Genomic DNA, 22,546 nt, shown 5'->3' with positions numbered 1-22,546 from the left:
GAACCATAAACTGGACCTAGAGTTCACACAGGCTAACCAAAATTGTGCAATAACAGATTGGAAAAATGTTGCCTGATCCAAAGAGTCTCTATTTTAGTGCCAACATTCAAATTATAGGTTCAGAAATTGCTGTAAACATGAAAGCATGGATCTACCCTGTCTTGCATCAGTGGGTTCAGTCTGGTGGTGGTGATGTACTGGTGTGCAGGATGTTGGCACACTTTGGGCCCCTTACCAACTATTCAATTCAGTTTTATTTATATAGCGCCAATTCACAACACATGTTGTCTCAAGGCACTTCACAACAGTCAGGTACATACATTCCAATTAATCCTAACAATTGAACAGTGCAGTCGGAGTTAGCTTTTTATTCAAATTGGATAAAAAGTTTTTCTATCTAAGGAAACCCAGCAGATTGCATCCAGTCAGTGACTTGCAGCATTCACTCCTCCTGGATGAGCATGTAGAGACAGTGGACAGTCACTGGCATTGACTTTGCAGCAATCCCTCATACTGAGCATGCATGTAACGACAGTGGAGAGGAAAAACTCCCTTTTAACAGGAAGAAACCTCCAGCAGAACCAGGCTCAGTGTGAGTGGCCATCTGCCACGACCGACTGGGGGTTTGACAGAACAGAGCAGAGACACAAAAAGAACACAGAAGCACTGATCCAGAAGTACTTTCTATGGGAAGGAAAAGTAAATGTTAATGGATGTAGCTCCTTTAGTCGTTTCACCTAGAAAGAAAGAACAGATAAACTCTGAGACAGTTTTCAAGGTTAGAGTCTGAAAGAGAGCACATATAATTAGTTACAGTAAAAGCTCAGTCAATGTCCATGTCTAGGAGAGAGAAAGGGTTAAACACTAAAAGACAGGGCTATGTGGATCATCGGTAGAGGGTGAGCATTAAGTTGTTGCCAGCAGAAGCTCGGACGATTCCCCTCTCCAGAAAGGTGTCACAGGCAGACAGAGCCAGGCCAGGTGTAGCTTCTAGAAAGAGAAAAGAGAGAACAAGGTTAAAAGCTGCAATAACAGCAAACAATGCAAAATTGGAGAGTAGTGTGAGAATGTAGCAAAGAGGGTGAAAGTGGTCGTTATGTCCTCCAGCAGCCTATGCCTATAGCAGCATAACTACACAGATAGTTTCAGTTCAGATTATTTAGCTAACGACGCTTATTTACAACAATGTCGTCTCAAGGCACCCCACAAAGGGTCCCACTGATGGTCATTGTTATACTAAAAACCACAATGATTGGGATACCTCTCTCTTTCAGATTGACCATAACCATTGGAAAAGAGAAGGGGTCATACAGGTAGCAGAAATGGAGGGTGTGTTTGCACCTCAACCATAACTGAGCCAGTTTAGGCTAAACCTGACTCCCCCTTACACCATCCAACAGGGATGGAAGAAGACGGAGGTAAAAAATAAGGAAGATAGCTCAGGATAAACTAAGCCACTCTAACTATAAGCTTTATCAAAAAGGAAAGTTTTAAGCCTAGCCTTAAAAGTAGACAGGGTGTCTGCCTCACGGACTAAAGCTGGGAGCTGGTTCCACAGGAGATGAGCCTGATAACTAAAGGATCTGCCTCCCATTCTACTTCTAAAGACTAGGAACCACCAGTAAACCTGCAGTCTGAGAACGAAGTGCTCTGTTAGGAACATATGGACCAATCAGATCTCTGATGTATGATGGAGCTAGATTATTAAGGGCTTTATATGTGAGGAGGAGAATTTTAAATTCTATTCTGGATTTAACAGGGAGCCAATGAAGGGAAGCTAAAATAGGAGAAATATGATCTCTCTTCTTAATTTTCATCAGAACTTGCTGCAGCATTTTGAATCAGCTGAAGGCTTTTAACTGCATTTTGTGGACATCCTGATAGTAACGAATTACAATAGTCCAGCCTTGAAGTAACAAATGCATGGACTAGTTTTTCAGTGTCACTCCTGGATAGGATATTTCTAATTTTTGCCAATGTTCCGGAGATGAAAGAAGGAAATCCTAGAAACCTGTTTAATATGGGATTTAAATGACATGGCCTGGTCAAAAATAACACCAAGGTTTTTTACTTTATTATCAGAGGTCAATTTAATGCCATCCAGGTTAAGTGAGTGACTAAGCAGTTTCTTTTTTAAAGACTCCGGTCCAAAGACGACAACTTCTGTCTTGTCTGAATTTAGAAGCAAAACATTTTACGTCATCCAAGTTTTTATATCTTCAAGACATGCTTGTAGTCTATCTAACTGGTTGGGCTCATCAGGATTTATGGATAAGTAAAGCTGAGTATCATCAGCGTAACAGTGAAAATTTATCCCATGCTGCCTAATAATTTGACCTATTGGAAGCATATATATATATAGTAAAGAGAATTGGCCCAAGTACTGAGCCCTGTGGTACTCCACAATTAACCCTGGAGTTTAAAGATGATTTATCATTTACATGAACAAACTGGAATCTGTCAGACAGATAAGATTTAAACCAGCCTAGCGCTGTTCTCCTGATCCCTACAGCATATTCCAGCCTTTCTAAGAGAATTTTGTGATCGACTGTATCAAATGCAGGACTGAGATCTAACGGAACCAGAGCAGACACAAGTCCATTATCTGAGGCCACAAGAATATCATTAGTGACTTTCAGCAAAGCTGTTTCAGTGCTATGATGAGCTCTGAAGCCTGACTAAAACTCTTCAAACAGGTCATTGCTGTGTAAATGCTCACACATTTGATTAGCAACAATTTTCTCAAGAATTTTAGATAAGAATGGAAGATTGGATATAGGTCTGTAATTTTTCAAGTCATCTCGATCAAGCGAAGGTTTCTTAAGTAAAGGTTTAATTACAGCTAACTTAAAAGCCTGTGGTACATATCCATTTACTAAAGATAGATTAATCATATCTAAAATGGGGCTGGTAATCAGAGGGAACACTTCTTTAAATAATTTGGTTTTGATTGGGTCTAACATACAAGTTGAAGGTTTAGATGAAGCTAATATTTCTGATAACTCAGGAAGCTTCACAGGATCAAAACAGTCCAAACACAAATCAGGTTCTGCAGTTATTTCCAATGTTGTCTCACTTGCTGTAGATGAAGTAATCTTCTTCGGGAGTATTTCAAAGATTTTCTTTTTAATAGAATCAATTTTATTTAAGAAGAATCCCATAAAGTCATGGCTGCTAAGAGCTAAGGGAATGGATGGCTCAACAGAGCTATGACTCTGTGTAAGTTTAGCAACTGTACTAAAGAGAAACCTAGGATTATTCTTGTTCTCTTCTATTAATGATGAAAAATAAGCTGTTGTAGCTTGGCGAAGTGTCTTTTTATACATCAGTAGGCTATTTTTCCAGATTAAGTAGAAATCTTCTAGGTGTGTAGAGCGCCATTTTCTCTCCAATTTTCTAACATTGTGCTTTAAAGTACGCAGTTCTGAATTAAACCAAGGAGCTAGCCTCCTATTAATGATTACCTTCTTTTTCAAGGGGGCTGCATTGTCTAATGCATCACGCAATGATGAAGAAACACTATGAACAAAAGAATCAATTTGTGAAGGGGCAGAAACAGAATTATTGCCCTCCACTGTGCTTTTCTGTGATAATGAGGAAATTAAAAGTGGAACAGATTCTTTAAAGGTTGTTACAGCATCGCCTGATAATGATCAACTATAATGAAATTTTCTTTCAGGTGTGGAGTACTCGGTTAAATTAAACTCAAAGGTTATTACAAAATGGTCAGACAGGACAGGGTTATGAGAGAATATTGTTATGTCTTTACACTCAATGCCATATGTCAGCACAAGGTCCAGAGAATGAAGACAAAGGTGGGTAGGTTTGTTAATGTGTTGATCAAAGCCAATTGAGTCTAAGATAGCATTAAACGCTATATTTAGGCTATCACTTTCAGCGTCTACATGAATGTTAAAATCCCCCACTATAATAACTTTATCTGTATTTAACACTAAATCAGATAAAAGGTCTGAAAACCGATCTAAAAATTGAGAGTAAGGGCCTGGTGCACGGTACAAAACAACAAGCAATTTGGATGAGGAAAACTAAGAATTAAATATTCAAAAGAGTTGTAGCTATTGATTGGTTTGGGGCTAATCAATAAATCGGACTGAAAGATGTGTGCTACTCCTCCTCCTCGCCCAGTAATTCGAGGAATGTGACAATTTAAATAATTAGTAGGAGTTGACTCATTCATAGTAACATAATCCTCTTGCTGCAGCCAGGTTTCTGTGAGGCAAAGTAAATCAATCTGATTATCACAAATCAGGTCACTAACTAGTTTAGTGACCTGATACTAAACTAGTATCTTTATAGTAAACTAGTAAACCTTACTGAACATAAGACCTCTCTTCAAAGAGGTCTTATGTTCAGTAAGCCACATTTAATTATTTTATTTTTCTTTTCAGTCTGAGTTGTTTATTTTTATTAGATTTTCCTAATTTCCTCCTTTTAGATAATTTTTTAATCTATTCAATTTTGGCCGTGGGCGAGACACTGTCTTAATAGGGTAATGGGTAGGTAGTAGAGGCTGACATTTTTTCAGGAGACAGAATCAGTAAAGATCACGTGATTGGGACGGTACAGGATAAAAAATGAACGGGAGCAGACGGGAGCGGGAGCTAACCAATAGGAGGGAGAACAAACTAGGATCAATTGTCTTTGGAAATGTAAAACTGAGACTTTGTTATAAACTTTAAGAAAAAAAAACTTGGATCGACGCCGCCATTGTGTAGTTTTTTTTCCAAGAAGCATATACTATAATGCGAGTCAAACGAACTACACGACCCACAAGCCAACAGTGCTTCTGCTCGATGTTTTCCACCTGCGTTCAGGTTGGAGGGAACAAACGCAGGTGGAGAACTGGACGTGGTAAAATTGGATTTGTAACGTAAAGTCAGAAATAAGGACTTATCTATTAAACTCATAGAGCTGACAGGAAAGTCGCAAATATTACCGAACTTCAGGAGAGTTGAATGCAGCGGTTTTAACACGCAGTCTGCTGCTTGTAAAACGTGTTTAGTTGTAATCAAGGACACCAGTGATTAAGAAACACTTATAAGACAGATTCTGGATTAAATCAACCCTGCATCTCTTCATCAAACCAAAAGTACCAACATGTGTCAAGTCTCATCTGACCGACAAAATTGCTGCATGTGCGCTAAAGATTTAAGAGGTAAGGTACAGAAGCCCGTGAGGGGACATGGGGAAATTTATTTCTTTTGCGTCCCCACACAATACTTTTGCGTTCGGCATTTTGGAACAGCAGCCCAGATGACAAACTGCTTATAAAACAAACAGCACTGATATGTCATTGATATTGTTTATTTGTCATGTGCAGGTTAACACGCAGTAAACAATGCGATTAAATGCTTAGGATAAGAAGAACCGTTCAAATCACGATAAAAACAAAAACACTAATGGCGTACAAAAAAAAGTACACATCATGCAGCAGTAATAAGCAAACAAAGTGTCACAGATGTGGTTTCGTGCAGTATTATTGTTCAGTAGTTTGTTTGACAGGTTGTGGATAAAAACTGTCTTTTAGTCTGATTGAAGATCATTTTATTTAAGGCTGATTTCAAAATAAAACTCAATAAATCTCAAAACGGGTGTAGTGTTTGTTTCATTTTTGCAGTTATCTGGTTTGGAAACTATCCTACAAAGTATTGCGAAATAACGCAAAGACTATTGCGTGGGGACATAAAAGAGAAAACAATTCCCCCTTGTCCCATCGCGGCCTGCGTATAGAAAGGCTTCATCAAGGGAAGATATTAAATAAATATGTTGTGAAATAGAAAAAATTTTTATGTACTATTAAATGTACAATTTATTTAATACATCATTAAATATTAAGTGTACCACTAATTACATCATGTCGTCTTTAAAATTATACTTAATTATTCAGTGGCACATTTAATTGCATAATAGTCCATTTCATGATATAATGGTACATTTATTGTTTCTAATGATGTATTAAATAAATAAATGGTACCTTTAATTTAATGGCACATTTAATGTTACATTTCTTTCATGTTACATTTACTTCACTTATGGAACATTCACAACATTTATTTATTTTATGATGATTTTATTGTATTAATTTTGTCCAGTTTGACCCTCCATTCTTGATGCCTGTATAGGAGGTCATGTTAGAATTTGAATCAGGTGTTCTGGAGCAGACACACATCTAAAACTTGCAGGGAAGGGGTCCCTGAGGACCAGGGCTGTGAACCATTGAGGTACAGTTTCTAAATTGTGAAGGTTTTGCCTTTTTGTCCTTTTGTTCAACAAGAACAGTTCTCTTACTAGGTGCATTTTTCATTTGTTCCAGCAACTTGAAACATAAAAGTAATGTCATTGTTCAAAGGAAACAATCACTTAATAAATAAGTAAAATACAACTATGTACATTTTGTTTATTCAACTAAGATAGGCATGGTCTGTTTCCTTGTTTGATATTTTATTATTTCTTCATTATTATTCTTTTTACTTTAACTAGCCTTTACTACAGCTAAAACAGGGACCTAACTGGTCCTTCAAACAAAGAAATTGCCAAAAGACTAAATGAAGAAAACAAAAATGGGAGTGGCACAGGAGTGGGAGTCGTTCTGAATGGGAGCGGGACGGGAGTGGGAGTCAATTTACCAGGAGTGGGACGGGACAGGATTTTTTTCGTTATGCTGGCCTGGGATTGGGATGGGACAAGACATTTTTCTGTGGGAGCGGGATGGGACAAGAGAGAAAATCCACTCCCGTGTCACCCTCTAGTGGGTAGCAGTACAGAAGCTGCAGAGAGGAGTGTTAAACTACGACCCTGCTTCCTGGTCTGAACCCTGGGTTGTCAGAGTTTTGGAGAACTAATAAATTCGGCCGGATTCCTAGAAAGAAGAGCAGCTCCATCCAAAGTGGGATGGATCAGACCAGGTTTTCCCCAAAATGTTCGCCAGTTATCAATGTAGCCCACATTGTTTTCTGGACACCACCTAGACAGCCAGCGGTTGAATGACAGCATGCGGCTAAACATGTCGTCACTGGTCAGATCGGGGAGGGGACCAGAGAAAATTACGCCTCCGACATTGTTTTGGCAAGCTTACACACCGAAGCAACACTATCTTTGGTGACCTCCGATTGACGTAACCGGGTGTCATTACCGCCAGCGTGAATAACAATCTTACTGTATTTACGTTTATCCTTAGCCAGCAGTTTCAGGTATGATTTGATGTCGCCCGTTCTGGCCCCTGGCAGACATTTGACTATGGTCGCTGGTGTCTCTAGTGCCACGTTTCTGACTATGGAGCTGCCAATTACCAGAGTTGGCTTCTCAGCGGGTGTGTCACTGAGCGGGGAAAATCTGTTGGAAACGCAGACGGGTTGGTGGTGACCTGTGATCTAGGACTATGCTTTGTACGTACCGTCACCCAGCCGGCCTGAAGCCTCGGCTGCGCGGGCTCTGCTAGAGGACTGCTACGGGGAGCTAACCTCGGTGGCTCCGCGCTGGCTAAGGGGCCTCGGCTATCTGCTGGTTTTTCAACAGCGCGGAGCCGGGCCTCCAATTCTGACACCCTCGCCTCCAAAGCTACAAAAATGCTACATTTATTACACGTCCCTTTATCACTAAAGGAGGCAGAGGAGTAACTGAACATCTGACACAGAGAGCAGGAGAGAGGAGGAGACTCAGAGAGAGAAACAGCAGAATGGGTAGCCATGGTGGAGCTAAAGCTAAGCTAGCGACCCCTTACCACTACTAGAAAAAACCGTGTAAACACGGAGAGTCCCCAAACGTTAAAAGTAGCAACAGAAAGTAAGTTTTGTAACGTGCTTATGTATTAGAACAAGTAAGAGATATCACAGTAGAGAGAAATCAGATCAAACGAGAGAGCTTCACACACCAAACAATTTACCAACAGCGAAAACAGGAAGTGACGTTACCCAGAGCAACAGAGCATCCAATCAGTCCTGTTCAACTAAGCATCAAATAAACGCTACTGCTTACGTGAATGTTGTTGATGACCATATTCATACCTTTATAACCAGTGTACCCATCTTTTGATTATCTTGCCATTTACAGCAGGATAATGCACCATTTAATGGAGCATAAAAAAATCTTAAACCGGTTTCTTGAATATGATGATGCGTTTACTGTACTCCATGGACTTTATAGTCACAAAAGCTCAATTTAATAGAGCATCATCGGGATATGATGGAATGTGGAAATTTCCATCATGGATGAGTAGCCAACAAACCTGCAGCACACCGAGGAATGTTTCTGACACCTCATTCAAGCTACACCACGAAGAGTTAAGGCAGGTGTGAAGGGAAACGAGGCACTAGAAAAGTAAAAAGTAGTCCTATTAAAGTGGCCAGTGAGTTTATTCAACAATATATTCTCTTGTATTCTATTATTATATTCTGTAGCTTTGCTTTTGGGTTTAGGAACAGGTATGATGGATTCTGGGTATTATCAAAAGGGTAAACACAATCATTTTGTACTATTTGTGGTGTGCTCCAAACATCAAAATAATAAATGTGAGGATGGACATTCTTTGGTGTGCTAATCTATATTTATGTTTGCATGATCACTGGTTTTTCATCCAGCAAGCATTCTAGTAGACGTCTAAATATGCAACGACTTCAACTGAAAAAGTCTGACTATCGGGCAAAAACTTTCTGGTAGAGTTTACATCTTTTACTAGTTATTCAACTGCACATTTCATATGGTTTTAAGAATACTGTTATTTAACGCACTTTGTCTGATAAAACTAGCATTTTTGTCTGGTGCTTGAGAAAGATATGGTCTGTGAAATTAAAAACTGATCTAAAAATATTAAGTCTAGTCATATAAAACACAGATGATTGTTTTTCATGTATGTTTTTGTTGTGTGACATCTGTCAGACGACTCAAAGTTGCTTTCTACAACACAACACATAGATTCATCCTAGTATGAGCTGTTTCATTGACAGGATGGTGTGCCCCATATGCCCAAGTAATTGAGTGTGATATATGAATATTACATGCTTCAATGCTTAAAAAAACCTGAGCTGCCAGGTGCTGGGGTAAAACTGCACAAAGCATCTAGAACATATCTGTGCATACCTTTCTTATACATTCAGTGTTCCTTGAGTGCACAATGAAAATTAAAAAAGTCTAGTAAATTTTATAATTTTATTTATTTTTTCAGTTTTTACCTTACAGCAAGACTCTCAGTGCATGATTTAAGTAAGTGGGGCTCCATGAAATTGAAAGAGACGAGCATCATCATTACAAAGACTTGTATGTGTCTTCGGTTTCATATTATGTACATACACTGAGCAGCATTAACATTAAAACCAGCTGGGTGATAGTGTTTTCACTCCTGTTGTTCTGCCAAAACAGCTTGGACCTGTTAAGGCGTGAATAGCGAAACTCTGCAGCTTGTCCTGTGAGGTTTGGGACTAGGGTCTTGGAAGGTTCGTTGCGTCAATATTGTGGGTGGCACAAGCACCCGGCTTGTCTTCTTAACCACTCATACATGCTCTCTCAGATTTGAATCTCTGGAATATGAATTCACGGCCTTGGACTCATGGTTGCGTGGTTCTATAAAGTGTTCTCAGGGTGGTGGGACTAAATAGGCATGTTAATATGGACATAAGTATTTGGAATAAAGCGCCAATTGGAATAAAAATGTGCCATGTAAATGTGTCAATTTGAAGATTCTCATGAATTGGTTCAATTGGAAAGAAATCGCATTCCGAATGAGAGGGGTAGTTTATGTCAATCCACAATCCGAACAGCGTCCATGTAAACACTTGTTCCGATTGTCTCATTCTGATTGGGGCAAATTGAGCTGTCTGCACATGTGTGCCCTATATCAACATGATGCATTTATTCAGATTTATTTATTTTTGTTTAATCCAAACATATTTGAATTGATCAAGAAATTTTGCAGAAAGGGACATAGCTATTGTCTGATAGCGTCTTTCCACCAAAGGAACTCTCATTCCTGCACCAGTTCGGTTTGCTTGCCTTTGAACTTTGGTGTTTTGTTGAGCAGTGACGTGCATTTCCACCAGTTTTGAGAACCAAGCATGACTCATTTTGTGATTATTATTATGAATATATTATTTAATATTAATATTTTAATATTTTATTAAATAATAATTCGGTTCAGTGAACCAAGGATTTTCTTGAGGAATCTGGAAATGAAGTTAAGTTAGTCTTGGAACTAACTTAGGCAATAATTGGTATACCTTCCAACAACCATTCACAATGCAAGATCAGACTCCTTCAGTGGCCGCGGTGCAGCGGGGTAGCTCTCGCTACCTCAACATGCACGCAGGAAGGCGTGCAATGTGGTCCAGGCCTTCTTTTCCAGGCCGTGGGGGAAATCAACTACGATTAGGGCTGCTTCTGGAGGCCTCAGAAGAAAAGTCAAGTCACGCTTGTCTTATTACACCCTTTATATGAATGAATGCTGGATACTCCAACAGCAAATCATTACTTAACTTTGTTGCATGTGATCGGAGTTACTTTGGATCCAAGTTGAAGAGTCATGTCTGCCTGCCAGCAAGGAGAAATTTGCGCGTCTTACCTTTCCTGTCCGGTTCCTTCCCGAAAATAAAGAGGCCGCCATGTTGGATTATGACATTTTTGGTCAGCTCTGACTCCTCTTCCTGGGGTGAGCTGGAAGTAGGTTAATGGGATTCATTTTGAAAGTTCCAGAAAAGTTCTTATTGGCCTTTAATGTTGTTTAATGTTGTAACCCATGGCTGGGGTCCCAACACTCATCAACAGTGGGTGTTGCACAACACGGGGAGGAAGCATGGAAGGGAGACAGCGGATCTTGCTGAGCCGTGTGCAGTGTTCCTTTTTAAAGCAAAAAGAGAGCGTCCATAAACTACGCGTAATGCGGAAAAGGAGACAGAGACTCCATGCAAGAACAATGGTATGTACAATGTTTCATATTTGCATATGTTCAGCATCCGCAAGTCTAACAGAAATGAGTAGTTTTACAATGCGTGTTTAGTGTGTTTTGGCAAACATATAAATGATGTTCATATGGTACGATCTTCATCTTCACCTCTGTACTTGTTGATCTATTGCCTGCAGCTTTGATCTGCCCACAGGTGACATTACAGTTTGCGCAGCAGAACCAAGCATTCTTCAGTGCCCGAGCTGAACCAGAGTTTACGGTCTGGAACCTCTTTTTGTTGGTGGAAACACGTGTCACCAGTTTCAAATCACGTTCAGAAATTGAAACAGGCTTCGAACTACATTGGTGGAAAATGGGTATTTTGACCTTACAGAACCTGAGAGTGACACCAGCGAAGTTGATTTCAATAGATTATCAATCATCCCTCATCCATTTCACACCTCAGTAGTATAAAGTTAATAAATTTACTTTTAACCGTCCTAGCTCTGTATTTGTCCACATATAACACACGGGAAAGCATGACGAGTATATTTAGATCACCTCGTCAGTATCTTTCCAAAGGGACTTTTTGGGTATTTGTCAACACAGCATATACCTAATTGCATGGACCCAGTGTTTCATTATTACCTGTCAGTAGGCTTGATTTTGTAGATGATGGAGATGTACTCAGAAAATAGAAACGCTTCTTTAAGATTACTTAAAAAGTATGACAGAATTTGTTTAAACATTGTTGCTGGTTTGAAAGAAAAACAATCTACATGTTAACTTTTTAACTTCTTTGATCCAGAAGTGGTGTTCCCAAATGTTGCATTGCATGGACATTGTGTGTTTGTCACTGTTGTCTGGGTCTTTAGCACAATGATAGCATGTTTCTGATGCTGGCTGGATTTAAATTTGCAGGTGAGTGGACGTTAGCAGGTTAGTGAAAAAGTTTACCTTTTCTAGTTAGTTTATGGCCCAGAACTACAGAATATCTGAAGTGTTAAATGGATATTTGAGGTTCTTATTTTGGATCTACAGTATGATGAAACAGTATTTTCCCCTTTACAGATTTCTTATTTTATTGCTTTTTGTCACACTGAAATGTTTATGATTATCAAAGATAACCCGAGTAAATAGAAAGAGCAGTTTCAGTGTTATTTAATCCATAAGGGGAAAAGCCTTCAAGACCAACCTGGTCTAAAGTGAAAAGCTGTTGCCTTCTAAACTTAATTCAACTATTCACAATGAATCTGTTGGGAATTTTTGGCCTATTCTTATTTTTGTTTGTTTTTCTAGCCATTCAGAGGTGGACTTGCTGGTTGGTGTGATCCTTGTCCGGCTGTATAACCCAAATTCACTTTAGCTTCAGGCCACTAATTGATGGCCAGATATTCTCCTTAGGGGGTTTCTACTAAAGAGAAGAATTTTAGATTGCTTCAGTTGGAGCATTTCTGGTACTGAAGCAGCAACGCAGCCCCAAACCATCTGACTACTACCACCATGTTTGGCAGTGGATTGATGTTCTTTTAAAAAAATGCTGTGTAAGTTTTACATCAGATGTAAGGGACACCCAAAAATATCCACTATTTTCTAATCAGTCCACAGAATATTTCCCACAAACTCCTTGGAATTCACCAATAGATGTAGTTTTTGCTTTGTTTCTTTCTTATTGTTGAACTATGAACATATACTGGTCCTTCTCAAAATATTAGCATATTGTGATAAAGTTCATTATTTTCCATAATGTCATGATGAAAATTTAACATTCATATATTTTAGATTCATTGCACACTAACTGAAATATTTCAGGTCTTTTATTGTCTTAATACGGATGATTTTGGCATACAGCTCATGAAAACCCAAAATTCCTATCTCACAAAATTAGCATATTTCATCCGACCAATAAAAGAAAAGTGTTTTTAATACAAAAAACGTCAACCTTCAAATAACCATGTACAGTTATGCACTCAATACTTGGTCGGGAATCCTTTGGCAGAAATGACTGCTTCAATGCGGCGTGGCATGGAGGCAATCAGCCTGTGGCACTGCTGAGGTCTTATGGAGGCCCAGGATGCTTCGATAGCGGCCTTTAGTTTTGGGTCTTGAGTCTCTCAACGTTCTCTTCACAATATCCCACAGATTCTCTATGGGGTTCTGGTCAGGAGAGTTGGCAGGCCAATTGAGCACAGTGATACCATGGTCAGTAAACCATTTACCAGTGGTTTTGGCACTGTGAGCAGGTGCCAGGTCGTGCTGAAAAATGAAATCTTCATCTCCATAAAGCTTTTCAGCAGATGGAAGCATGAAGTGCTCCAAAATCTCCTGATAGCTAGCTGCATTGACCCTGCCCTTGATAAAACACAGTGGACCAACACCAGCAGCTGACACGGCACCCCAGACCATCATTGACTGTGGGTACTTGACACTGGACCTCTGGCATTTTGGCATTTCCTTCTCCCCAGTCTTCCTCCAGACTCTGGCACCTTGATTTCCAAATGACATGCAGAATTTGCTTTCATCCGAAAAAAGTACTTTGGACCACTGAGCAACAGTCCAGTGCTGCTTTTCTGTAGCCCAGGTCAGGCGCTTCTGCCGCTGTTTCTGGTTCAAAAGTGGCTTAACCTGGGGAATGCGGCACCTGTAGCCCATTTCCTGCACACGCCTGTGCACGGTGGCTCTGGATGTTTCTACTCCAGACTCAGTCCACTGCTTCCGCAGGTCCCCCAAGGTCTGGAATCGGCCCTTCTCCACAATCTTCCTCAGGGTCCGCTCTTCTCGTTGTGCAGCGTTTTCTGCCACACTTTTTCCTTCCCACAGACTTCCCACTGAGGTGCCTTGATACAGCACTCTGGGAACAGCCTATTTGTTCAGAAATTTCTTTCTGTGTCTTACCCTCTTGCTTGAGGGTGTCAATAGTGGCCTTCTGGACAGCAGTCAGGTCAGCAGTCTTACCCATGATTGGGGTTTTGAGTGATGAACCAGGCTGGGAGTTTTAAAGGCCTCAGGAATCTTTTGCAGGTGTTTAGAGTTAACTCGTTGATTCAGATGATTAGGTTCATAGCTCGTTTAGAGACCCTTTTAATGATATGCTAATTTTGTGAGATAGGAATTTTGGGTTTTCATGAGCTGTATGCCAAAATCATCCGTATTAAGACAATAAAAGACCTAAAATATTTTAGTTAGTGTGCAATGAATCTAAAATATATGAATGTTAAATTTTCATCATGACATCATGGAAAATAATGAACTTTATCACAATATGCTAATATTTTGAGAAGGACCTGTACGTTTTGGATCATTGTCTTGTTGGAAGATAAATCTCCGTCCCAGTCTCAGGTCTCTTGCAGACTCCAACAGGTTTTCTTCCAGAATGGTCCTGTATTTGGCCCCATCCATCTTCCCATCAATTTTGACCATCTTCCCTGTCCCTGCTGACGAAAATCAGGCCCAAACCATGATGCTGCCACCACCATGTTTGACAGTGGGGATGGTGTGTTCAGGGTGATGAGCTGTGTTGCTTTTACACCAAACATATCGTTTTGCATTGTGGCCAAACAGTTCGATTTTGGTTTCATCTGACCAGAGCACCTTCTTCCACTTGTTTAGTGTGTCTCCCAGGTGGCTTGCGGCAAACTTTAAACGAGACTTTTTATGGATATCTTTGAGAAATGGCTTTCCTTATGCCACTCTTCCATAAAGGCCAATTTGTACAGTGTATGACTGGTTGTTGTCCTATGGACAGACTCTCCCACCTCAGCTGTAGATCTTTGCAGTTCATCCAGAGTGATCTTGGGCCTCTTGACTACATCTCTGATCAGTCTTCTCCTTGTTCAAGATGAAATTTTAGAGGGACGGCCGGGTCTTGGTAGATTTGCAGTGGTCTGATACTCCTTCCATTTCAATATGATTGCTTGCACAGTGCTCCTAGGGATGTTTAATGCTTGGGAAATCCTTTTATGTCCAAATCCGGCTTTAAACGTCTCCACAACAGTATCTCGGACCTACCTGGTGTGTTCCTTGGTCTTCGTGATGCTCTCTGTGCTTTTAACAGAACCCTGAGACTATCACAGAGCAGGTGCATTTATACAGAGACTTGATTACACACAGGTGGATTCTATTTATCATCATCAGTCATTTGGGACAACATTGGATCCTTCAGAGATCCTCACTGAACTTCTGGAGTGAGTTTGCTGCACTGAAAGTAAAGGTGCCAAATAATATTGCATGCCCCACTTTTCAGTTTTTTATTTGTTAAAAAAGTTTGACACATCCAATAAATTTAATTCCACTTCACAATTGTGTCCCACTTGTTGTTGATTCTTCAAAGAAAATTAGAATTTCATATCTTTATGTTTAAAGCCTGAAATGTGGCAAGAGGTTAACCAGTTCAAGGGGGCCAAGTACTTTCACAAGTTACTGTACACTATCATTGTGTTACATTAAAATTGTCTATCTAAAATATTTAAGACAACATGTGTTATGAATTGGCGCTATATAAATAAAACTGAATTGAATTGAATTACATCCAAAATGCTAAAGTTTTCTACAGAAGAAACATTAAAGGACTGGTAAAACCTGAAACCTTTCTTGAAATGATCCAGATTTCTAAATTATAATTTGATGAAACTTGATTATATACAGACCACGGAAAGAGACAATCTGCCTTTACATTGCACCAGTACAGTACACCTATTAGTATTCACCTGGTCAAAACCTATCCACTTTAATGCGGCCCGAACCGCAGCGTGCACCCCCACAATATATACATCAAAACGTCCGGCTCGGTCCCGGGAGGTGTGCTATTACTTTAATTGGCGTTTTGAGTTACCATGGCGACGTAATTAACGAAAAACCATGCCCCAAAAACCCCATAGAAATGAATGGAGTCATGGGTGGAAGGAATCCTCAAAATTCACTGTTTTTGAGGCTCTGCTGTATCTGCATACTTTCACCTAGAAACTAGGTTTAACTTTCAGTTTGTAGAGAAATCCGCCGGCTTTTCAGAAGTGAAAACAGTGTGTTGATAACTGCTACGGTTTCTCTAAAATTAGACTTCAAGCGCCACAGAATTTGCGAGAAAATCCCACTCCTACAGTGGAGATGGCAGTTACTAGAGTGTACAAAGCAAGGGTTTTTTTTTTTCAGGAAAAATTAATTTTAACTCGCCCTCACAGCAACAAGTTTGCCCTAAAGTCACCATTTTTGGCCAGTTTGGAGGGCCGGGCCTCTGCTTTCACACAATATCTTTAAAATTGTTCTAGGTCTCACGGTTTTCTGTCGAAACCCCCTCAATCACCAAGAGTCAGACAAATTCTGTAGGCCTTCTCCCATGTATTTTCGATGAGAGTTTGACCAGTAGTCCATGAGTGACACCATTTCTTTCCACCATCCTATTTTATACTGTGAATGACATAGAGCTATGAAAATCTCCATGATCGGGGACGGGGCATGGCTGTCGCCCACAGTTTGAAAATTTTTCAAATACCATGTACGGCTTCCGAGATATTAGACTTTGTTCAGGAGCATGTTCAGGCATTTTTGTCTTTTTCTCCATTTTCTCTCTGTTTTCACCTTGTGTTGTACCTTTATTATTATATTTTCAAAAATAAAGGATGAATATTAATGTTCCCCTGTCCGTTCTGATAAAACCGGTCCAAGAATGACGTCGATAGCCCCTACGGTTTCCAAGTTATGGCCAGTAGTTCGGGATCAAGCGCCTCCGTGTTAAAAGCCAGGCCAGGGGGAGACAATAGTGAGGTGCTGCATTAGAAATGCTGCAGGTGTCAAGTTACACTGATGCTCTTTGCTGATTGGCTGATTCATTCCTCACTGTTCTATTTATAGCTCTGTGTATCTCCTACTGTCTATGTCTGTATGTGATTCTGTCTTTGTTTCTGCATCTATTCTCTCCGTGTCTCACACACAAATGCATGGATTACTATCTTTTTGAGGACTTTTTAATTAACTTCCATTGATTTTCATTCATTTCTATGGTTTAAACCTGACCCGACCCCTAACCCTTTGACCATCTTCATAGGAAGCAACTACATGGTGGCCATTTTGTGTGGGGTACTTAAACAGCATGTTCAGCTGATAATAGCATACACAATGGTTTCAGAAGAGCAAGCAGGTTCTATATAACTAATAGAAATGACCCAGACCTGAAAGGACAACCATGCTGGATTTTCAAAATAAGACAAAACATGCTCTACAAAATAAAAGCCTTTACATTTTAAACTATTGACAATTGCAGGACTGGGCTTCACACAATTTTTTTTGCCCATCAGGTGTTGGAAATGGGACTATGTTGGCCATTTTAAAATAAGGCTTGCTGAAACTTTCAAAATAAAAGCCTCAGTCTCCCAGAGTTACTAGTAATTTTTTAAGGTGATAATAGCATACATAATGATTTTAGAATAGCAAGCAGGTTCTATATAACTAATGGAAGTAACCCAGACCTGAAAGGATGACCATGCTGGATTTTAAAAATAAGACAAAAATGCTCTACAAAATAAAGCCTTTACATTGTTAACTATAGATCATTGCAGGACTGGGAGTTACACTAATGTTGGAGCCCATCAACTGTTAAAAAATGGGACTATGCTGGTCCTTTGAAATAAGGCTTACTGAAACTTTCAAAATTAAAGCCTCAACCTTCCATAGTTATTATTGATTTTTTTAAGCTGACGATTGCATAGACAGTGATTTTAAAATAGCAGGCAGGTTCTATATAACTAATGGGAGTAACCCAGATCTGAAAGGACAACCATGCTGTATTTTCAAAATAAGACAAAAGCTGCTCTACAAAATAAAAGCCTTTACATTGTTAACTATAGATCATTGCAAGACTGGGCTTCACACTATTTTTGGAGCTCATCAAGTCTTGGAAATGGGACTATGTTGGCCCTTTTAAAATAAGGCTTACTGGAAATTTCAAAATAAAAGCCTCAGTCTTCCAGAGTCACTAGTAATTTTTTAAGCTGATAATAGCATACATAATGAATTTAGAATAGCAACCAGGTTCTATATAACTAGTGGAAGTACGCCAGACCTGAAAGGACAACTATACTGGACTTTCAAAATAACACCTAGACATACCCTACAAAATAAACGTCTTCATATTTCTCACAGCGATAATTGCAGCATTTGTCTTAACACTACTGCTGGGACTCAGTGATGGAAATTGGTCTGCTTTATCCTTTCAAAATAATATTTACTGATCTTTACAAAATAAAAGCCTCAACATTTCTTAGTTGGGGCCTGCCATAGCAATAAAGGGAGAGGAGTGAATGGGCTTGCTTCACTGCCTCCAATGCTACTGCAAAGTGTCACCTATTATTAACCACGTCTAAACTGGATTGTTTATTATGTATATTTATTGGGACCTGCCATGGCAGTGCAAGGAGGCATGAGCTTAACTCGGCCACAGTTTGGCTCTGGTCCGAGAAGCACGCACCAAGAGGCAGGCCCCGTCTAAATATCTTCAGAAATTTTGTAGTTTAATAATATTATTGCAATTTTTACATTGTAAAACTGGACAGAGAATTTGCATTTATACTGACTTGAATAAAAGCTATGACTACTTTCTTGTTTGTCTCTGGTATTTAGCGAGGTCTTCTAAAGCTCTGGTGTGCAGGGGCCCCTGCCATGCTTCACTGGGCAAATATGACATGAATTGCTTTTGCAGGCTCAGTGTGTGAAGCAGAGTATTGATTTACATGCAACACAATTTTCTTACCTTTTAAATTTCTGGTGGTCAGTGCTGCACGAATAACATTCCAGTTGTTTTTTGCTTCGTGTTTGAAAAAAACGGATGTTATCACCATGGAGGAGCACATCTTTTTTCCATCTAAATTAGCAGCGCTTTTGCAGGGCAATTTCATCAGTCATTTTGGGACCAGATGTCACTGTAATAACATTGGAATTTCCCAAAAGCATCAGAGCCATTCTGTTCCCTGACCTTTATTCCAACCTGTTCGTGTTCTTTTCAAACAGACCATGCAAAAAGCTATTTAGTGTTTAACTTTGAGTTGGATAAGGCATAAGGAAGCAGTTAATATCGCTATGTTGTAAAGGACAGATCCAGTTTCATGTTTCCACAAATGGTATGATTATTAAGGCAGGTTGTGTTGTAATGCCTTTATTTCTTTTTTTTTACCAATATTTCTATAATGGTAATAACACATTTTATTTTTGGGGGCCTTTCAAGACACACAAGGTCACCTTACATAAAATATACTATATGACCAACTATAAAACAGTAGTAAGAAGCAATAAGGACACAAAAACAGCAGAATAATAACAATAAAACAATCCATCATGTTAGCATAACAATGAATCAGGGTGAATGAAATGGCAAAAGCTTGTCTAAACAAATGTGTTTTTAGATGGAATTTGAAGACTTTAAAATAACTGTAATGTCCTGTGAACATTGGAAGAGTTCCAGAGAGGAGCAGTGTAACAGAAACTCTGGACCCCAAAGCTATTGGACAGGCAGAAGGCCTGGTGAGAGGCATTGAATTGGAAGAACAAAGGATACGAGTATAGGGATGGAGAAGAGCAATGATTTATGGATGAAGTTGAGTCTACTTTAAGCTTTAGGAGTTCAATGTCTATGATTCTCATATGACATGGGCTTTATAAATAACTTTGACTTGACTTGGGAAGGGTTAATTTAAGTTAATTTCCCTTTGGGATTAATAAAGTATTTTTGAATTGAATTGAATTGAATTGTTAGGGTTAGCACCTGCAACATCTCTGGATGACTTAGCAGCAAGAGGAGTTGCCTATACGCCTATACACAGTAGCATAAACAATTAGATATCTAGCCAAGTAAAACTGCCACAGATTTGAAATGAGATGTTAGAAAATTCTGCAGTGTGAGCATCACAACTTGAGACACTATATATATTGCACACATGCGCCACTGCTACAGAATTAGCATAAATGTATTGACCTAATAATAATGTTACGTAACCTTATAGCACACTATGCAGATGCTCAGTATGCACTGATGAAGTTTCTCTCACTTTGTAATGCTGAAATACTGAAGGGCTAACCTACTCCCCGACTAATAATTCATTGACCTCTTAGGAGCACTTGTACATTGTATATAACGCATTAATTTTTTCTCTCCAGTTCATGAAGTACAGTATGTGGGGAAAAACAAAATGGTGATGTCATGACACCATACTGACACAGTAGAATAATCTCAGTTTCACCCCATTTATCCCATTAAACACACACAGTTGAAAACAGGGATGTATAAAACTGCCACACATACTATGTAGAGGGGTCAGGACTTGATGTTTCACAAAAAGGGCTTTTTTTCTTCACGCTTTTAGATACTCCAACACTTGGGGCACAATATTAAATGTAGCAACTGCTTAAGAAAACCGTGGGATTCTTTGTTGAGCAAATGTCCGTTCTACATCATGTATCTAAAGCTTCCACGATTGCCAACTGCTGCACTATCTGACGGGTGACAGTAATTGTACTATTTCATCACTGCTTCGGGTGTTAACTCAGATTCGCACCAAAGCTTCATGATATTTTACAACAGATGCATTGCTATGTCGTAGAGATTGAAATATGTTAGTTTCTAGTTCCTTGGATTTGTTGACGTGCCAGATTTGCATTATTCGTGCGGTAACTGGAGAGACCTTTTACAACAATACAGATTGTGTCTGGGGTGTTAAGAGAGATCTGTTTGATAAAATTATACTCTGTCAGTAAAAATAAAAGCTCTTAAGTCTTTTAAGAGTTTTTAGAGGCAGTGAAAATCCAAGTTTTTAATCTGGTCTCCATGCTGTCTTTTATTTGCTAAACATTTGAGCTCACATTGGAGATAAATCAAATTTAACAGTTACTCTCCCTTTCCACACATCAGTAAGATCATCTTAACTGCTTTAAGTTTGTGTACAAATGCATCAGAGCAACCTAAACTTCCCTCAGATAAGTCAATGCACAGCCTTCCCTGAGTGCCCCCACCTAAACTCTGCTTACTGCCGACCTCCTTAGGAAGGAGCAGTTATTTCCCACAGCGACTGAGTGAACACAGATGGTAGGGCTGCACCCCAATGTTAGTATATCAAAGCAAATATTCACCTTAAGAGACAGACATCTTCATACATTTTACCATCCTTGTCAATTTTCACTTTATGACAACAAATGCTCACTGTGAAGTGGTTTGTTGCTCAGCTTAACATACCAGCCTCCTTGCTGACAGCACCTGTGTTTAGGAGACCTGGATAAAAGAGATTGGGGTTTAAAATAAGAAGTTTTGATGCCTTTGATTCCCAGATTTTTGTCTTTGAACTAATTCCTGGGGGTTTTCTCTCTGTGTGTTTTTTAACAGGACCTACTCAGAGAAGCAGTTTTCCTGTTTTCAACAATGAAATCAAATTTTCTTGAAGAATCTAGTTATAAACAACTTTTAATTGAATTCGTTGCCTCTTATTGCCACACACTTTCTTTGTTATAAAACCTGTCTTTTTTTCTCTAAACGCGATTTTCTGCCATATGTTACAGTTTTGTTTACTTTTTCACAATTTGGTAAGAGCCCTGCAATTGTCAGCCAGAAGCTTAACTGTAAGCGCCAGATAGAAACCGGTTTCCCCGGAAAGGTCCGCTCACTTGTTGAGTCTAAAAAGCTCCGACTGTTGAGAGGCTGTCTTGTTTTCTTCTTGCCAGAGGGCCACCGCAGGAGGTGAAGTCATAAGCATGGCTGGGAAAGTGGAACTGGCAGAAGTGAGGAACTCTGTGTGAATCTTACTGCAAAGACACATGACTTCACAACACCTGTCAGCACGAGTGCTGACTAAATAGTCTAATGTGTGGATTGCTCTTTAACAACACTGTTTCTCCTGGGCTAAGTTGTTATGCACATCAAGCACAAGGGTTTAAATTAAACCTAATTTTCGTCGGCTTTTTTCTTGAAGGGAGCAGTGGCAACTTAACCATATTTTGAAAGCAGACAACAATAATTCATGAGCTGCTGACATGTGAATTTGTTCTTGAACTAAATATACTATTGTACAAGTATAACAGAGGTGGTTAATATATTTAAATGTTAGAATTCTAGATGCTTAATTGTAAGTGTCACACTATGAATTGTAGAAAATAAAGGACTTTGACTTTATTTTTACTAAAGAATTACATATTATTTAAGTTTCTATTTCCACCTAATTATGACCTTTTAACTGCTCAGAAGCATTTTAAAGAGGATTAAAGTGTGTGTTTTTTTTGCATTTGAGCAGACACTGAAGCAGTAATTGGAAAATCATGGCCTTGGTACTTCGCCTTTAATAAGGAGACATGGCTCTTGTTGTGTTGAGGTTATTAATAATGTAAATAAAATTCAGGAGCTGGCGTTGGACACTCCTGGATAATTAATGTTCACTCTCCAATTTGACACCAGTTGATTCGGTAGGTGCAGGAGTGTGTTAAATTTTTAATCATGCCACCGTGCAACTCTGAGTGTATTTCAGTCTCTGCCTATTTTAGATGGAAAGGTTATTACTCTTTTTTTGTTGCAGCAACATCTGATAACTATGTTCATGTTAGCTAGTGAGCAGATGTTTTCGCATTCTGCCTACCGATTTTCGAAAACCTGTACAACTGAATGGGAAAGTAATAGTACAATAAAAAAAA

General features: G+C 39.3%; 1 protein-coding gene across 3 annotated transcripts in view; it reads left to right on the top strand.

Annotated features, from left to right (window-relative positions):
- Window positions 1–22,546, top strand: part of trip4 (thyroid hormone receptor interactor 4) — a 141,505-nt gene that overhangs the window by 32,072 nt on the left and 86,887 nt on the right. The window contains exon 12 of one of the 3 annotated variants that reach the window (XM_047362354.1): window positions 21,587–22,034. The exons of 1 other annotated variant lie outside the window; for it this stretch is intronic. In XM_047362354.1, the coding sequence (XP_047218310.1) occupies window positions 21,587–21,661 (75 nt within the window). In that variant the 3' untranslated portion in view covers window positions 21,662–22,034. Of the gene's footprint in view, window positions 1–21,251; window positions 21,489–21,586; window positions 22,035–22,546 lie in introns of those variants that run through there. One more of the 3 variants, XM_047362353.1, reaches the window with a different exon arrangement.

This window comes from Girardinichthys multiradiatus, chromosome 4 (genome assembly GCF_021462225.1).
Source record: "Girardinichthys multiradiatus isolate DD_20200921_A chromosome 4, DD_fGirMul_XY1, whole genome shotgun sequence".
In the NCBI taxonomy this organism is placed as follows: domain Eukaryota; kingdom Metazoa; phylum Chordata; class Actinopteri; order Cyprinodontiformes; family Goodeidae; genus Girardinichthys; species Girardinichthys multiradiatus.
The sequence above is the reverse complement of the archived record's forward strand: the minus strand, read 5'-3'. Positions and strand labels throughout refer to the sequence as shown.